The sequence below is a fragment of the Leptodactylus fuscus genome, chromosome 5, assembly GCF_031893055.1.
Source record: "Leptodactylus fuscus isolate aLepFus1 chromosome 5, aLepFus1.hap2, whole genome shotgun sequence".
NCBI lineage: Eukaryota > Metazoa > Chordata > Amphibia > Anura > Leptodactylidae > Leptodactylus > Leptodactylus fuscus.
Genome location: NC_134269.1, coordinates 13791486 through 13811562, shown reverse-complemented (window position 1 = coordinate 13811562; position 20077 = coordinate 13791486). Strand labels below are relative to the sequence as shown.

At 43.0% G+C, this 20077-nt stretch overlaps 1 protein-coding gene across 1 annotated transcript; it reads right to left on the bottom strand.

The window, feature by feature from the left end:
• Window positions 1-1203: 1203 nt before the first annotated feature.
• Window positions 1204-15108, bottom strand: LOC142202373 (NXPE family member 3-like). The gene is made up of 6 exons (XM_075272465.1): window positions 15052-15108; window positions 7815-8321; window positions 7090-7310; window positions 5618-5688; window positions 4937-5152; window positions 1204-1791 (listed from the first exon to the last, which is right to left on the bottom strand). The coding sequence occupies exons 1-6, from the start codon at window positions 15106-15108 to the stop codon at window positions 1259-1261; spliced, it is 1605 nt and encodes a 534-aa protein (XP_075128566.1). The 3' UTR covers window positions 1204-1258.
• Window positions 15109-20077: the final 4969 nt, after the last annotated feature.

The following is a 20077-nucleotide window of genomic DNA, read 5'->3' as shown; positions in this document are numbered from 1 at the left end:
TACAGACAATAAAATAAAAGAATATAACTACTATAATACTACCTCCTATGTACAAGAATATAACTACTATAATACTACCTCCTATGTACAAGAATATAACTACTATAATACTACCTCCTATGTACAAGAATATAACTACTATAATACTGCTCCTATGTACAAGAATATAACTACTATAATACTGCTGTACAAGAATATAACTACTATAATACTACTCCTATGTACAAGAATATAACTACTATAATACTACCTCCTATGTACAAGAATATAACTACTATAATACTACTCCTATGTACAAGAATATAACTACTATAATACTACTCCTATGTACAAGAATATAACTACTATAATACTACCTCCTATGTACAAGAATATAACTACTATAATACTGCTCCTATGTACAAGAATATAACTACTATAATACTGTTCCTATGTACAAGAATATAACTACTATAATACTACTCCTATGTACAAGAATATAACTACTATAATACTGCTCCTATATACAAGAATATAACTACTATAATACTACTCCTATGTACAAGAATATAACTACTATAATACTGCTCCTATGTACAAGAATATAACTACTATAATACTACTCCTATGTACAAGAATATAACTACTCTTCCCATAGAATAGAATTCTCCTGTTAGAATGCCTATACAGCAAACATGAAAAAAAAAAAAATTCCCATACGATGAATGCCATAGTCGAAAAAATAAATAAATAAAAATGAAAACGACATTTCAACAAGGTGATATTAATAGAAAGTTCTTTTTCCTGGATTTCTTTTTTTTGTGCACAGGTTAACATTGTGGAAGTGATTCATTTTGTCGAATAGTCAGTGATTGTCAGATCCAACTCCCAAGTTTGTTGAATAATTGTCTTTTCATCTGGAGGTCCAAGACTTCTTCACATTTCGCAAGAGACACCTGCAACCCCATTGAGTTGTATATCAGTAGTTATATAGTAGTATAATCAATTAGAGTCTGTTTGCTCATGTTACAAAAGTTTATTTTAGGACAATCCCTCTCGACTCTCAGGTCCCGGCAGCAGCTTTCTCTACTCTACTATTTTTGTATGATATATGGGAAACAGTAGGCAGTAAACCAAGAACAAACCAAAAACATTCATAAATGTTCTCTGAGAGGTGCACCGCTCAGTAAATATTAAGATGTAAACATTGGTGAGATATCAGGTGATCTTCACTTAGCGTTATGGTGGCTGAGATAGTCCTAGAAATTTTTCTTCTCCATTAGTATGGACATATATAGGACAACATAAGGTCCACCTCATTCTTGATTACTGGGGGTCCTGGGTGAATGCTGTCACGAAGATAATGGCAGGAGGTCATGTCCCAGGCATCCAGAATTATCACCCCCATACCCTTGAACATTGCCCTCAGTAAGATGTCCAACTGGAGAGACAACCAGTCACTGCCGTATATTGACTTGTAACCCGTATTGGCTGATTTGATGATCACCGTCGTCTCTGGACTTCGAAAAAGCAGAGCTGAGACGGCCTCACGGACTCTCTCCAGACGTTCTAAGTAAACCATCACTGGGAAGGAGGCAAAATGAGCCCATAGGGTCAACACGATCACAGTGTCGGACCCTCCACCAATTCCTACCAAGTCAGCTGCTTCGTAGTGGAGGTCGGACATCATGGTCTTGGTGGTCCTTAATGGTAATCCATGAGCACGCCATCTCATGACCAGACCAGCATTGGCATCTACAGCTATCAGAGGTCCTGACTGGTAGTTCACATGCAAGTCTATCTTCTTGAGGCCTACAGAGAAAACAAATATCTTCAAAAAGAGTGTCTAAAACAAGCATTAACCATTTATTACTCAATCCTTGAAGTTTCTTAGGGTTTATCAGGTGACCACATCATTGTGGTGGTGATTGATGCATACAGGTCTCAACTTGCATTTCTAAATAAAGAGGACTATAGACCTTGCAAATTTTTGGTGGGTTCAACTAAATTTAGCAGGAGCACTCAACAACCTTATGTCTATGAGAATGGTTGAGCTTCCCAGATCTTATGAATCTCTCTCATTTTATTGAAATTATGTTATTGGTGTTGACGAGAGACCATTAGAGTTGTCACATCTATGGCCATCTTTACGATGTAGATATCTATAATGACTCCAAAATATCTACATGATAGATGTTCCTCTCATACCAGGCCTTCTATATTATCTAACGGAAGTTGACCCTTATCTATCATTGGACATGACGTTGAGACTTGTCAGTAGGTAGAGTCAGCGGGGTCAAAAAAGCTATGCCTTCCTCATGTACTAAGTCAGTGGCGTAACTAGGAATGGCGGGGCCCCGTGGCGAACTTTTGACATGGCCCCCCCCCCCATCCCAACTGACGCCGAAGACCTCGACCTCGACCGACCCCCTCCTCCGCACTCTATTATGTCCCTTACTTGCCCCTGCACACACTATTAACCCCAACAGTGTCCCCTGCACACACTATTAACCCCAACAGTGGCCCCTGCACACACTATTAACCCCAACAGTGTCCCCTGCACACAGTATTAACCCCAACAGTGTCCCCTGCACACAGTATTAACCCCAACAGTGTCCCCTGCACACAGTATTAACCCCAACAGTGTCCCCTGCACACAGTATTAACCCCAACAGTGTCCCTTGCACACAGTATTAACCCCAACAGTGTCCCCTGCACACAGTATTAACCCCAACAGTGTCCCCTGCACACAGTATTAACCCCAACAGTGTCCCCTGCACACAGTATTAACCCCAACAGTGTCCCCTGCACACAGTATTAACCCCAACAGTGTCCCCTGCACACACTATTAACCCCAATAGTGGCCCCTGCACACACTATTAACCCCAATAGTGGCCCCTGCACAAAGTATTATGTCCCTCTGTGGACACCCATAAACAATTATTATACTCTGGGGTCTTTTCAGACCCCAGAGTATAATAATCGGAGACCCGGGGAATAAAAACATTAAAAAAAACAAACCACTGTTGCTTCTTACCTGTTCCCCGGCTCCTGTGCTGTGCTGTCTTCCTGTGCTCGCGTCCTTCGTTAATGACGTTGGACGTCACATGACCCGGGAAGTATGCCGGGTTCATGTGATGTCAGAGACGTCAGACAACAGTAGGACGGAGGCCTGGCAGGATCGCGGAGAGGTAAGTAACAGTGTTTGTTATGTTCCCTTACCTCTCCCGATCCACCGGTCATTATACTCGGGGGTCTGCAAAGACCCCCGAATATAATGATAGCCTTTGTGGGGCCCGCAGTGTCACTTGCCGATCCCGGCCCAGCCAGGATCGGCAAGTGAATAGGGCCCGTAACTGCCTATTGAAAAAAAACGCAGCTTTAGCGGCTGTCACCGGGCCCCCTAATGGCCCGGGCCCTGTGGCAGCTGCTACCACGGTAGTTACGCCACTGTACTAAGTGTTTCTTTTGTACGTTCACACATGTATACCATTGTTTCATCATGCTGTGTCTACTTCTTTGTCACCCCTGCTTACCACTTTTTTTGGCCACACAAGTTTTAGTTCACATTTTTGCTGGTGGTTTTTCATATTTCATAACGTTATTGGTTTGGTTTCTCACATTGTCAGCACATTTTTTAGTTCTTCTTCTGACATACCATTTGTTGTTTGCATGTAGGCCAGTAGAAATGTAGATATGCCAGAAAATGCCCTAGATAGAAATACCCCCTTATACAAGAAATTATGTCTAACCTAAAATGGTACTAATAAAAATTACGCCTCCTCCATGCAAAAAACAAGCCCTCATACAGCTTGGCTGTGTCCAGCAGTCTGCATGCCCCATTTATTCTTCCATTCAGAAAGGAAAATAGGAACAACTTTTTCAGTGGTGAAGCTAAAACCTTGTAGGCCCCGGTGCAAACTTTGTCCCAGTTCCCCTATACCCCCCCCTACATTGTATTCTTGATAGTGGTGGTTATGGGTGCTGCAACAGTATAATGCTCCACAATGGCCTCACACTGTATTATATGCTTCCCACAATGTTAGCCATACAGTACAATGCTGCACAGTGGCACCCACACAGTATAATATGCTCCACAATGTGCTCCACACAGTATAATATGCTCCACAGTGTGCTCCACACTGTATAATATGCTCCACAGTGTGCCCTACACTGTATAATATGCTCCACAGTGTGCTCCACACTGTATAATATGCTCCACAGTGTGCTCCACACTGTATAATATGCTCCACAGTGTGCCCCACACAGTAGTATATGCTCCACAATGGCATCCACACAGTATAATGTGCTCCACAGTTTTTCCACACACAGTATAAAGCTCTACAATGGCATCCACACAGTATAATATGTGTCTTCAGCCTCTTCTGCTTGTTACTGATGTCGTGTGCCCCAGAGGTTACCGCTGGGTCTTTTGATTGGGCCTAATTGGGAGGCGTGATATCAGTCGCAGGCCGGAAGAGCTCTGAAGAGCATAGGGATTGCTGGATTCCTAAGAGCCTTGAGTATATGTGTTTCTTATTTTTCTTACCACCACTGGTCAGGCATCTATTGGAAAGGGGTCCACAGTGACATGTACATACATCACATAACACCAGGCGCTGTCTAAAAGCAAAGAGACAAGTAATGATCTCTGCTGCCTGAGATGTATAGTAGTTGGGGAACCAGGATTTCCCCAACCGTTGTCAGGGTGCTGCAAGGCCCTGGCCATCTCCAGCTAACCGTGGGCCCTATATCTCTCCAGGTCCAGTCGCTGTTACACCACTGCACGTTCTTGTGATCAGTGTCTGCCCCAGCACTCAGACCATGACTGATCAGGTTTTCATTGGAGATAACTTCAACTTGCTAGAATGCCCCTTTACATTAATACCCCTTTAAGACAAGAAACCTCTTTAAAGATGGCCGTTCATTACTATGATATGTAACATGAAGCTCTTACTAGGTATGAACCTCTCCAGGTACTCAAACCACTGTCGCAGAGTGGAGTCTCCAAACATATGGATGTCTTTTCCTTTAAGACAGCCAAGGGCATCTGAAGGTTTAGGAAAATGACGTCCCCGACACACTAAGGATGTCCAAGTATCTTCATAATAGAACCCAGAAGGTTGGAGAAGCTCTTGTCCAGGTCTACAGGTGGGAAGCTTGGAGATTTGATCTGTAAGAGTATGGGATAGGTGAGATTGAGAGATGAGATAATAAACCATCCCTACCAACTCCTTCAGGTTTCACTGACAACTAGGGTGGAGCCGATCTTGAGATTTCAGGATCGTTTTTTAAATCTGATTTTTGATCATTTCCAGCCGATCCCAATTGCGATGGTGAAATTTGCTCGATCGCCGATCGGGATCCAATCTTTCCCAATCCCGATCACTCAACCCTAATGTTAGCTTTTCCCACTATGATTGGCCAGTAGCCAAGCTTTGTGGAAAATAACCTCTGACCTTGATCCCACCAGAAAAAATTGGGATCGGAATTCCGATCGCGATCGTGAAATTTACTCAATCGCCGATCGGAATCCGATCTCGATCGCTCAAATCTACTGACGGCTGGCTCCCCGTTCCTGTGGTTGCATGATCTTTATTTGCATAAAACCAGAACATATTGTGTCCTATGACCTTACCTGAGAATCCCCGATCTTTTTTGACGATGATTGGAGGAACTGAACCATATATAGTCTTGTCAGTGACGGAACTGAGAAAGGGAAATCGTAAGTCATCAGAATAGACACAAAAATCCCCAAAATTCCTTGAGTCTGTGCCACCACTGACCAATGCCAACCATTTTTCACTTCCAGCCATCTTCCATTTCTCAGATTCTATTTCTACATACAATATACATACAAATCACCAACCACCATTGCTGAATGACTACATAGCTTGTAAATAATGGGTGGATCCAACTATATGGTGTAGCACTAAACCAAAGAAGGTCAGTAATCTCACATTTGGTTTAGCATTAGATGTGTAGAACCTCCTAGACCATGTGTGATGATCAATGTGGACTGGTTCTCTACATTTTTCAGAAGAATGGACCTCCCCAGGGATCAACTGAGGACTCAGATCATGCAGTAACGTCCCAGGCAGGGCAGAAGTAAGGTTGCTTGGAAAGGAAGTCCAAACGGGTGACAAATTCCATCGAAGGATGGTAGAACCTCATGATGACGGTCACAGTTCCTCTCCACCTTATACTGGCTAAACTGTCAGTATAACTATTTTTATGGGTAACCATTGCTGGACATCAAGGGGGCTGACAGACAATTATTTTTGTATATTGAGGGGATTGGAGTACACCGTGAATTTAAAGCGTGGTTGAAAGACCTGACTGACTCTGATTCTCTTGTGGACATGCTGATAATGGCTCCATGCGGTGTAATGATGGGAACTAAATTTAGTTAAAGGAGTTCTCTAGGACAATGTTTCTTGACGTTTTCAGACTGTATTTTTACCAAAATACAAAAAAAAAACCTTCCTAAGAACGCAGATAATATTGCGTGAAGGCATCTGGTCATCTTCCCAAGTGCATTGTTGTGGCCCCCTGGCAGGTATTCAATGGACCTCTGTCAGGTTTCCATTGTGGATAGGCCATAAATATTCATAGGCCAACAGCTGTAAGGAGCACTACACGGTGCAATTGGCATAAGTCTCATGGGTATGTTTGCCTTCCTCTGGATCAACACTGTAGGGGACTGTAGGGTTATAGGTTGGACTTGTTGGACTGACATCTTCATCCAACCTCATCTATGAAGCACTTGCCAACGCTTCTAGAATATCCAGGATCCCAGACATCTCAGAATCCCAGAAGGGATGACATCTCCCAGGCCCAACAGCTTTCTGTTAAACTCTATGCGATATAGGCACGGTATGTACCAATTTTGCAAATGTGCACTTTGTAGTAACAAGGGAATTACCATTGCTCCAAAGAGATAAACCTTAACTCCCTCATTACTCCATGGATCTCAAGTGCACATTGACAAACCATATCTCGGCAATGGAGACACCGAAAACTTCGAAACATTGGCTGTGATCTTGACTACATCCTTTGTGGTGCTGCCATAAAGGTCCAATAAAAATTGAAGAAAAGAGCATCACTCACTCACTAAGTAGAGAATCCTCCAGATCGTTGGTCACTTTTTGGTAACCCCCTGCCGAGTGATAGATCAATGAATTACATGGCATCTTCTGCGGTCTCACACACTGCCACTTGTCACCGCTAACAGGATCCAGATACGTGCAGGAGTCATTTCCAGGAACCTGCACATTGCACTCCATCACCGCGCTGCTGCCATTATAGTGGAAATATCCATAGAAATAGATCTAAAAGACAAAAAATATCGTTTCAAAAACTTTGAGAGAGATCTTTCACCACCAACAACGCCAACTCATTGCATCCTTCAGTAAGTTCTGCTCAACTGATTCTGGCTCAGTTGGAATTTTTTCTCTAGCCCGTACCATTCCCGAGCAAACATTCCTGATAGTCTCAGCATAATTATGCTCTCTACTGTCAGGTGGGTGGTCCTAGGCTCGAGAAGAAAGACAGGGAACAGCCACCGGACAAGAGAGATGATTGTTTGAGAACAATGGGTGCTAGAGAAAAATTCCAACTGAGCAGTACCTATTGAAGGATGGAAAGAGTTGGAGGTGGTGAAAGGTCTTCTTGCTCAAATTTTATGTTGGTGGATCTAAATGGACACTTATATGTTGAAGTATTTATTTTCCATATTAATAATAATGGTGGCCATATTGGTTGTCATTTTGGGATACGCTAGAGTAATAAGATAAATACTGTAGAGACTGGAAGACTTAACTTTCATTTCTTACCTTTCCGGGATCATTCTCCCTCTTCTTCTTGAGAACATCCACGGCCTCACTGGAGTGTATGAGCCTGATGTGCACTTGAGCTTCTCCGGGCCATGGAAGCAGAAATGTGGCTGAATAGATGCCATTGCCATAGTCCTTCACCCTTCCTGTCACTCCAGCCTTCACATTTATAGAGTGAACCTTGGCCTGGAAGAAGTCTCCACCATAGTTTTTTGGTTGTCCATTGTGATCCCGAGCTGTGATGAGAACTTCCAAAAAGTCACCAACCTTGTATGTATCTCGAGGGTTTAATAAGTAATAATCACAGTGTTCAGGACTTGTTGAGCTAGAATAATTCACAGCCGATGGAGGCTCAGGCCAGTCAATGACCTTGAGAAGGTCTAATAGGCTGGAGTTTTTAGGACCGATAAACGTAAAGGGATATCTGATGTAGGGTTTCTTGAAGACCTTGAAGGCACTTGGTATGTAGTTATCCAAATAGTCGATGCCTACAAACCCGTAGAATAACTGATGGTATCAATAAAAATAAAATAAATAGAAAAGCTTAGAGGTCATATGACATGTTCAAGAAACAGTTATACAGTGAAATATCTCCTGACTGTAAAGACCACCCCATTGTCAAGACCATGAGTAGAGGTTTGCTACAAGCCCCATTTTATAAATGGTGCAGGACCCAGCTAGAGGGAGGTGGCGGAAAGCAGGACCCAAATTGAGGGAGAGCCATTTTGGACTTAATTGTGTGCTATATAGAGTCCCCATGATCACTGCATTTTGCTATGATCAGTGACCCACCAGAGTACTTGAGGATCCTCCAGTGGGCCACGGTTCTTACACAATATTGATCCAGCAGAGGACACCCAAATTTGAAGGGTACCATGGTCCATTTCCTAGAATTATTTTTTCTGGTCGGTACAAGAAGCTTCAGTCTGATAGTGCCCATAATCAGTATCGCCATGTTATGTCATGTGACCCATATTGTGACCACCCAGATCGCCCACATTGCATATCTATGGCCTTGAGTAAGATATTTGTTTGATGTGGTAAGATGTGGACAATCACAATAAGGGTCATGTGACATAGCATTAGACTCAAGCCGCCAGGGTAACAGAGAAATGTGAAGATCATAAGGACTACAGATGACTTACCCCAGTAAGCGTGTACAGTGCACACATTACACGACAATGGTGCAGTTTGGGGTTCACCTAGGAAAATTTGACTACAATATAATAAATTTTCACTTAAACAGGACCTTTAATCACCTTCTCCAACTCCATCTCCTTTGATCCTTCCATCGGTCCTGCTCCACTGATTCTGGCGCAGTTGGAATTTTTTCTCTAGCCCCCACCATTCCCGAAGAATCAGTGCTGCTAGTTTCAGCACAATTGTGCTTTCCTTAGTCAGGTGGGCGGTCCCATGCTGTCCTCTCCCAGCTAGAACCACCCACTTGACAGTAGAACTGTGCTGTAACTAACAGCACTGATTGTTTGGGAATGGTGGGGGCTAGAGAAAAAATTCCAACTGTGCCGGAATCGGTGGAAGGATGTCTATTGAATGGAGCTTATGGAGTCCTCCTAAAATATGAAATTTTTTATTATGTGATATATAATTGAAGGGCACCCATATATTATCACAACGGTCAACTGTATCTGCTAGGACAGCAACTAATATTTGACGAGACTTGATGGTGTTGACTTGTGATCATACACAGGGCATGTATATTCCTGGTGCTCATAGGATATACCAAGACAATGTAAAAAATGAATTTGACATATTTCTAACTTTATCATTGTCTAATAGATATTTTTGTTTCTGCCATCTTTGGTCATAGTTTGCATCTGAACAACAGGGAAATAAAAGTATCCTCATGGGTCTATAATGAGACCTATGCTAAACTTTCGGGGAAGTTTCCACCAGTGACAGCTGCAGCTATCTTTGTCATTTCTGCAAAAAGTAACCGTACTTCCTATGAAACCTAAAATACTATTGACTCAAAGGAATACTACGCGACTGGGGAACGTACAAATGGAAAAAGTGAAAAGTGGTTTTAGGGTACAAAAATGACTCCTCCGCAGCTTCGGTTCCAACTCTGCCGTGTTTCTGTTGGTCTTTACTACCTGGTATCACAACACGCACAGGAAATTCCCTGAGATGCCCATTAAGCCAATCACTAGCGGGTCTCTGCTGAGGCCAATGATGGGCTCAGTGGGCACCCCAGAGCGATGGAGTATCAGCAATGAATCTTTATTATACTCTTAGGTCTCTTCGCCCCATGTGGGAGGCACCGACGTCATTGTCAAAGTGTAACGACATCAGCACACCTAACGAGACCTCTGAGGTGAAGTACAGGCCTCGGCGGTGACCTGGGGCCGACGATCCATCGATGCAGAAGTTTACCATCATTCCAGTTTCTCATTGTTTTCCCGACCGCTGGGACAGGCAGTGTTGACCAGTGCAGACATTGGCCTAGGCACGTAACGATCTGCCGGAGTGATAAAGCAAGGTCTCTCCGTACAAGAGTTCTGTCCCTCTTAGTTTGCAAGAAGTGGTGATGACCAGCATGTGGATGATCTTAAGACATTGCTATAACATCTCTACCTATTCAGGTCTTGGCGCCACCCTCCACTAGCATGCTGCGGTGCAGGAACTACGTTCCCTTATTATACCTTGCTTTAGGTTCTTCTTGTATTGTCTGAAGACTGTCCTATTCCTCACCTCAGTAATTGATTTCCACCACATCTATCTCCTTCTCCTTGGTTTCCCTCTGCTCCTTAATAGTTAAACTTAGCCTCACCTGTGTGATTGACAGCTTATCTGCCAATCAAGTCTGTGGCTGGTTCCGGACTCCCTATAGACAGGTCCTCTGCCCACACAGGTTTGATGGCTGTTTTGCCTTTGTCCTCGCTAAGTTTTCTACTTGTTCTTATTATATTGTACTTACTGACCTCTGACTATTGGCTTTTCTTGTGACTACTCTGTTGGATTAGGATTTGGTACTGCTTTGTTTCTTTGGCTTTGACCCTTGGATTGCTGACTCCTCTTCTGTGCTGTCTTGTCTTGTGTTTACACATATTCAGAGAAGGAACCGTTGCCCAGTTGTCCCTGTCATAGGATAGTTGTGGCAATTAGGCAGGGATAGGGGCTGGGTCGAGTTTAGGACTCACTGCCTCTGTCTTTGCCTTCCTCCCTGGTTTCAGCAGCCCTGGGGAATTGCTCAACTAGTAATTCCCTTACAATCGCACAATCATCCCGCATTATGTGATCCCATTTTTGAGGTTCCATGTGAATAAATAAAAAAAAAAAAAAAAAAAAAAAAAAAAACTTTGCTTCCATTCTGGATTTTATGCCCCTTGCACATGTCACAGATTGGAGCTAGGGGCTTGATGTGACTTATATCGATCCTACATACTTCCTTGATATGCAGAACTTGCTTGTCCTCCTTGGGGTTGTAAATTCAGTATTTGGAGGATATCTGGGAGTGATAGCACGAAAGTGTGTGTGTGTGTGTGTGTAATATATATATATATATATATATATATATATACACACACTGTATATACTGTTATTTGTAACTACTTTGCAACATGCTTTAACCCCTTCCCGACATGCGCCATAGTACGGCACATGTCGGGTCTGTAACTATGGCGACCGCCCGAGAGCCAGGCGGCTGGCATGGGTGCCGCCATTTTGGCCGGGATCGCCGGCTCCTGGAGCATGCTCCAGGGCTGACGTCCCATTGCCATGACAGCCGGGAGCCTTGTACAGGCTCCCAGGCTTGTCTGCAAATCCTCTCTTTTGCAGGCTGGTCTATGCAGCCTGCAAAAGAGAGGATGCTTTTTTGCAATGCATTGCAATGCATTAGCATTGTAATGCATTGCATTAGTGATCAGACCCCCTGGGGTTCAACACCCCTAGGGGGTCTAATAAATGCAAAAAAAAAAAAAAGTTAAAAAAAATATAAAAAGAATTAAAAGTTCAAATCACCCCCCTTTCCCTAGAACACATATAAAAGTAGTTAAAAACTGTGAAACATATACATGTTAGGTATCCCCGCGTCCGAAATCGCCCTCTCTACAAATCTATAAAAATATTTTTCCTGTTCGGTAAATGCCGTAGCGGGAAAAATAGTCGAAAGTGCCAAACCGCCGTTTTTTCACTGTTTTGATTCTGATAAAAATTTGAATAAAAAGTGATCAAAGCAATAACATTTCCCGAAAATGGTAGAACTAAAAAGTACACCCGGCCCCGCAAAAAAAGACGCCCTATGCATCCCCGTACACTTACGTATAAAAAAGTTACGGCCGTTGGAATATGGCGACTTTTAGAAAAAAAAATTTTTTAACACAGTTTTGGAATTTTTTTTAGGGGTCAAAATGTAAATAAAACCATATAAATTTGGTATCCCTGGAACCGTAACGAAACACAGAATATAGGGGACATGTCATTTTGGCTGCACAGTGAACGCCGTAAAACCAAAGCCCGTAAGAAAGTCGCAGAAATGCATTTTTTCTTCAAATCCACCCCATTCTGAATTTTTTTCCTGCTTCCCAGTACATTATATAGAATAATTAATAGTAGCATCATGAAGAAAAATTTGTCCCGCAAAAATTAAGACCTCATATGGCTCTGGGAGTGGAGAAATAAAAAAAAGTTATGGGGTTTAGAAGGAGGGGAGTCAAAAACGAAAATCAAAAAATGCCATCGGCGGGAAGGGGTTAAATATGTCATTTTGCAAGTAGAGCAGAGAAAGAGAAAAGTTACAGTAACATCACAACCCACAACCTGTACTTCCTCCCCTCTGTAAACACAACCCAACTATTTTCCCCTCCTGGAACCACAGTGTTAGAAATATAATGCATTTAATCTTTCTAAAGTCATTTATAAAGGTTAGTACATAATATGAGATGATGATGATGATGGGTAGCGCAAAAGGTTGGTACATATAATGTGAATGTTTGGATTGGGGGAGAACGTGTGTTGGTATGTGTAGACGAGTAGGTTATGACATTAATCTGTTTTCTCTTAGTCCCAACAGCAGCACAATACTGGGGTATTTCTTCCCCTGTGGGCTGGTAGGACAGAATGGAAATTTTAATGAACAGTGTAATGGTTAAATGTTAACCCCCTCCCCCTCCTCAATATAAGGAAGGAATTACCAACACCCAAACAAGTAATTAGAAAGAATAAATACATAACACATAGGGAGCGAGCCTTGTGCTGCTGTTGGGACAAAAGGAAAACAGAGTAACAGCAGAGTTACAAGTCATTGTTGTCAGTGGGGTACCAAAGGGGTCAGTATTAGAATGGTCACTGTTACCAGTGGGGTACCACAGGAGTCAGTATGAGAAAGAGTCACAGTTGCAAGTGGAGTACCACAGGGATCTATAATAAAGGGGCTCACTGTTACTGGTGGGGTACCACAGGGGTCAGAATTAGAAGAAGTCACTATTACTAATGGGATACCACAGGGGTCAGTATTAGAATAGGTCACTGTTACCAGGGTGGTACCGCGAGGGCCAGTATTAGAAGTAGTATTGTTACCAGTGGGGTATCACAGGGGTCAGTCTTAGAGGGAGTCACTAGTACTAGTGCAGCATCAGAGTGGTCAGTATTAGACAGGGTCACTATTCCCACTGGGGTAGCACGGGGGTTAAAATTACACCCTGTTCTTTTTTACATATTAATTAATGACCTCATAGAGGAATGACTAAGGCATTACAGTTTTTGAGAATGATGAAATAACATAAAAAAATTTTTTTTATACATTTTATAAATATATCTGCTCACTTTATTGGTTCAGGCAGTCAAGTTTTTGATTCTTTTTAAATGGAGGAAGAAAGAATCTCCTTTTTCAGACTGGGTGCAAACGATAGGTGAAATTGCTAGAATGCAGGAACTTGTCAGCTGGGATCTGAGGCAGTACCCCATTTACCTGGCCATATGACAACCCTGGTACAATTACAGACAGCAGGGCGCAATACCTCCACCACGCATGAGGCGGCGCCGCCTGAGGCCATTACCTTGGGTCACCACATGGAAGATGTTCCCTTGTCCAGGGTCCATTAGGTTTTACTGGAGATTGTACCGATGTCACTCTCCATCTTTGTGATCCTTCGTCAAACTAGAATTTGTTTATTTGCTCATTATTTCTGGCGCAACCTCTTAGTGGGTTTATTCTGCCATTAGCACCACAAATTCCACATCAGTTACATCAAATATTCTTGCATAAAAGCTTTTATTTGTATCCTCACCGGAATTCAGCAGAAAAATATGACAATTTATGGATTTTAGAAAATGCAACGCAAAGACGAACTAAATAGGTCTAATCATACATGATCTAACAGGGTATGAAAATGGGGTCAAAATAATCTCAGAAAATACAAAGATATAATAAAATAAACTTATAATATGTTGCTTCTAGTGATAGCGTAATAAAAATAAAAAATAAAACATCCTAGCAAAAAATATGAAATAAAATAAATGTAACTGTTCATATTATAATATAAAAGAAAAAGCATGAAAATGAAGAGATACAAAAAAAATGTAATTCTGTATATAATATAATAAAAAATAAAATAAAGGAATAAAAAAATAAATATATTATAATAAAAACTAAAAACAAAATAAAGGAATAAAAAGAGAAATGTAATTCTCTATAAATTACAATAAAAATAAAAACATGAAATAAATGGATAAAAAATAAATATAGTTATATATATATATATATATATATATATATATATATATATATATAATGAATAAAAACATGAAATAAAAGGATAAAAATAAATATTATTCTCTATATATTATAATATAAAATAAAAACATAAAATAAAGGGATAAAAAACAAATATAGTTCTGTATATATATTATAATAAAAAAAATCTGTGGCTCCTCGTCTTCTATCACAAGTAGTTGGGGAAAATCCTATAATAAACTTTTTATACATTATATAAAACACGCTATAGCAAAAATTTTCTGAGCCGCGCCTGTCCTCAAAAATCATTCGTCAGTACAAATCATAAACTTTCTCCTAGTTTTGTTCACATTGAAGCCTAGATATTTACACGGGGGGTTTAGAGCCCGAGCTCCGTACTGTAAGACTCCTACTACTGCCCCTAGTATGTCTTACAACCCAATGAGACTCCCCATTCAGGAGTTTTTGTAAAATTGAGGTCAGCTCCTTGTATAGCCCAGTCTATGTCCTCCTGCCCTGTACACTACACCTCCCAGTACTTACCCCTATGATACATCCAATCCAGAAGAATAGGAGCAGTAGTCGCTTTCTGGTCCACATTGCTTGGAGACTGTGACAGGCTGGGGGCTGGTATACAGTGAGCTCATGGCGTATACAGGGCACGCCTCTGTCTACAGCACCCAGCACATAAGAGGAACTCCTAGCTGCTCAGGAGGTCTCAGAAGGGGACAGGCATGTTCATGGGGTTTTAACATTTTTTGACAAATTTAAGGAAAATCTGTTTGCAATTTGCTACAAAGCTCATGTTGGGAGGGGGGGTGAATACTTTTGCAAGGCACTGTTTACACTTATACTGTACGGTACTACAGCTGGGCACAGTATTATACATCCTTACCCAATAGATATGCCTCAGCCCAGATGGAGGGAACTGGAGGGTGCGAGTTGTAGTGGTGGATGCAGTGCCACAGGATATGCTACACAGGATGTATAAATATAACCAGAGACACAAAGACAAACACAATATAAGTAGGAGCCCTCTGGGATGCCGAAGATATATACTATATACTATGCACATGGGTGCACCGATAATGAGGCGAGGTGAGGCAGCTGCCTTAGGCGGCGCTTTCATTGGGGCAGTGTTAGGATTGGGTCCCGCAGGGTTCTCTCTCAGCGCACAGTGACACCTGCGGGTCAATCTAACTCTTGCCCTCGGTCTCGGGTAGTGAGGTGTCTAGAGTGTAAGTCCAGCTTTCGGCCTTCTGAGGCTAAGTCCCGTTTTGCCCATACTGAGCATGATCGGTGACATCATGGCCACCGCCCTGTTGGGCAGGGACTAGCCTTTATATGGTGTGAGCCGATGCCTGCCCGGTGCTCACACTTTGACTAAGTACCTTAAGACAGGAGGTTAGGGCCAGGTTACAGTTAATGGTAGGAGTAGTCTCTAGGGATCTAGTCAGGATTTCTTGGCTCTGCCAGTGGGAATCAGTAGCCAATGTAACTGTCTACTCACTTCGTAGCTCTTAGCTGTTGCAGAGAATGTTCTGTTGCTGACATGGGGTGACACTTAACCCTTGGCAGCCTTGCTGCTTCAGCTGTACTGTGCACCTGTCCAGTGAGGTTAACTGGCAGGGTGTTCTTGCAGCTTGTTCACATTGTGTACCGCGCCACATGACTGCCAGTGCAGTTTAACTGGTAGCACGCTGTTCAGACTTACAGCCACCCATCTGGGCCTGTGAACCTTGCTGCAGTGTCTGCAGACTAACGCTTCTGTAGTTAAAGTTTATTATTTTTTTTTATATATATATATATATATATATATATATATATATATATATATATATATATATATACACACACACAGAACCATAACAGGCAGCCATTTTTTTTTTTTTTTTTTTTTTTTTTGGGGGGGGGGGGGGGGGGGGGGGAGTCTCCAGGTCCTTTTCCTTGACTGCCATAAATGCGCACTGTTGGTTTAAAACGTAGCTGATGCCATTTTTGTTGTTTGTTTTTGTTCTTTTCCATATACAGATATATCTGTTATAGGGCCTCATTTACACATCCGCTCAACGCTGCTCATTCTGTGCTGTCCGTTGTAGATGAACATATTTCTTGGCCTAATATTCCTTATTTTGCATGAAGACTCCACATATATATGACATGTGAATGTGTAAATCCGGCCTAAACCTCATATCATGTATTGCACATATGTCATAATGAATTTACTGAGGGTGGTGACAATGAATGTGACCTCCAGGCCCTAGGCCACGCTTTATTTCTAATTAAATGATACAATGTATAATCCTGCCTGTATATCACTACCGGTTGGGCGGTCTTAGCATTATCATACAGACAGTTATGATATATAGAAATGAATCGGCTTTTCACTTTCTGAGAAGTGAAAGAACCGGTGGCCCAGGAAAAGGTGTGACTATTAGGTACATAGAGGAGCACTGCGCTGGGGTTTAGGTTTCCTGCTCTGCTGAGATAGGTGACTAAAATTATTGTAACCACTAGCTTATAGTTACCTGCCCTTCCCACCAACAGTGTAGATGAATGCCAGGATTGCACCGTAACATGTTACATTGATCTATAACACGGAGTAACATATCCAATGTTTTATAGATAGGTTCCTAGGAGCCCTAAGAGTATTCTACACTATGTTTTATAGATAGGTTCCTAGGGGCCCTAAGAGTATTCTACACTATGTTTTATAGATAGGTTCCTAGGGGCCCTAAGAGTTTTCTACTGTTAGGGAATGGCAGACGATAATTCCCCAGAAGCTGCTGGTGAACCCTGGAGGGAGGGGCACAAGTGACAATGAGCCCTAAGCTGAAGCCCCCCGCTTTCCCCTCCCATTGCCAGACCCTATCCTACGTAATAGGCGACAACCACGAAGACAATCTCTCCCTGAATACGTGACACACAAAACGCAGACAAGACGAACAACAACAAAGGGAGGTCAGCCAGCCAGGGCTCGGCAACAGGAGAGCGATGCAGTGCCAAAACGGAGTCCAAAAGAATTGTCAGTAGGGAAGCCAAAGGTCAAGGATTAAAGTACAAGTAATATAACAGCAAGAAAAACCAGAAAGCTAGGGCAATAACCGGCACCAGTGTGACTGTGAGCCAAGACTAAATAGGGGAGGAAGAACCCGCCCTGAACTTGATAGGAAGGAAAGCTGTCAATCACAGGCAAGACAAAATCAAACACTAAATGAACAGAGGCAAACATGGCAGAAGACGGGTGTGGTGCAAATCCAATTAAGGACTAGAGCCGTGTTCACACAGTGCAACTAAAAACTTTAAGCAGATTATCAAACTGCACCCGCCTCCTGCGCCGCAACATGCGAGCAGAGGCCTGAACAGGCAGAGATGTTACAGTACCCCCCCTTTTATGAGGGGCCACCGGACCCTCACCAGACAAACCAGTTCTGGAGGAATTCTGAGTTTTCCCTGCCTTGTATTTTGGTTCAGCTTGAACCACAGACGCTTGAGAACCAGGCAAACATTTTTTATTCATCCGGCGTTCCCAACTTTTAGTAGCTGAGACCTTCTCCTCACTGACACAATCTACAGAATGTAAAGCAATACAGTGGGATGAGCACTGATCTCCCCACTTTACCAACTCCTTTTTACCCCAATCCAAAATAGGGTTATGGAGCTTCAGCCAGGGGAACCCCAAAATAACATCAGCAGACAGATTCTCCATAACAAAAAGGCTTATGACCTCTGAATGTGAAGAACCCACTTGCAAAGAGATCAAGGGGGTTTTAAAACTGACTTTACCCCTGGCCAGTGGAGTAGAATCCGCTCCAGTAACAGACATAGGCGAGTCCAGTGGCAAAAGCTCAATGCCCAAAGATTCAACAACTGAATATTTAATAAAATTTGCTGCAGACCCAGAGTCAACTAGGGCCTTGCCAGAAACAGATCTGTCCCCAGAGGACAAAGACACAGATAACAACATCTTATTCCCACCAAATACCTGGTTGCCTGAGTGGTTCTTCTGATTACCACTCAGGCACTGAAGTCTTTGCGCAGGTGACAGGGGTCTGATCGAGCAGTCTCGGATGACATGACCAGAGGAACCACAGTACAGGCACAGGTTATTCCTGAGACGATGTTCTCGTCGTGTCTTGGCGTCCACAGCTCCCAGTTGCATGGGTTCCTCACCAGAAGTGATGGGAGGAAAGGTAGGTTTTTCAGAGGAGAGAGAGGAAGAGACAGAAAACTTGGAAGCAACAGGCCCTACTCTCTCTTTTAAATTTTCCCGGATCTTGCGGTCAATACAGACCGCCAAAGTCATGGCCTTCTCAAGCGTCGGGGGATCTGGGTGACCAACCCAGAGCTCCTTAACACGGTCACACAAACCTTTTTTAAAGTGAGCCTTTAGCGCTGACTCACACCAACCTGCCGTTACACTGTACTTACGGAACTCTGCGCAATACTCCTCTGCAGAGCGTTTGCCCTGCCGCATGGTGAGGAGTTGAGATTCCGCAAGCGCAATGTGGTCTGGCTCAGCATAGATAGAGCCCAGGGACTTAAAATTTTTTTCCAGATCAACCCACTCCTCAGCCTCAGCAGGGAGTTTAAGGGCCCAAGCTTGTGGGTCCCCCTGTAGCAGAGATATAACCACTCCCACCATTTGGGCCTGAGTCACATGTGGATTAATCCAAAAATACAAGTGACAAGACTCCCTGAAAGTTTCAAATTTTGCACAGTCCCCTGAGAAACGGTCTGGGAGTAACATCTTGACCTTATAAGGTGCCAAAAAAGCTGGGGATGATGCAGCAGCCTCAGTTAGGGTCTGAACCTGTTTAGCTAGCTCAGCTACCAGGCCTGTCAGTCCCTCCAACTTTGCTGCAAGGCACTGAATAGGATCCATGCTGTCTGTACGGAAGCAATGGAAGTAGGTTTTAGGCCGGTTATTCTGTTAGGGAATGGCAGATGATAATTCCCCAGAAGCTGCTGGTGAACCCTGGAGGGAGGGGCACAAGGGACAGTGAGCCCTAAACTGAAGCCCCCCGCTTTACCCTCCCATTGCCAGACCCTATTCCAGGCAATAGGCGACAACCACAAAGACAATCCCTCCCTGAATACGCGAAACACAAAACACAGACAAGACGAACAACAACAAAGGGAGGTCAGCTAGCCAGGGCTCGGTAACAAGAGAGCGATGCAGTGCCAAAACGGAGTCCAAAAGAATTGTCAGTAGGGAAGCCAAAGGTCAAGGATTAAAGTACAAGTAATAACAGCAAGAAAAAACCAGCAAGCAAGAGGCAATAACCGGCACCAGTGTGACTGTGAGCCAAGACTAAATAGGGGAGGAAGAACCCGCCCTGAACCTGATAGGAAGGAAAGCTGTCAATCACAGGCGAGACAAAATCAAACACTAAATGAACAGAGGCAAACATGGCAGAAGACGGGTGTGGTGCAAATCCAATTAAGGACTAGAGCCGTGTTCACACAGTGCAACTAAAAACTTTAAGCAGATTATCAAACTGCACCCGCCTCCTGCGCCGCAACATGCGAGCAGAGGGTGGCGCAGAGGCCCGAACAGGCAGAGATG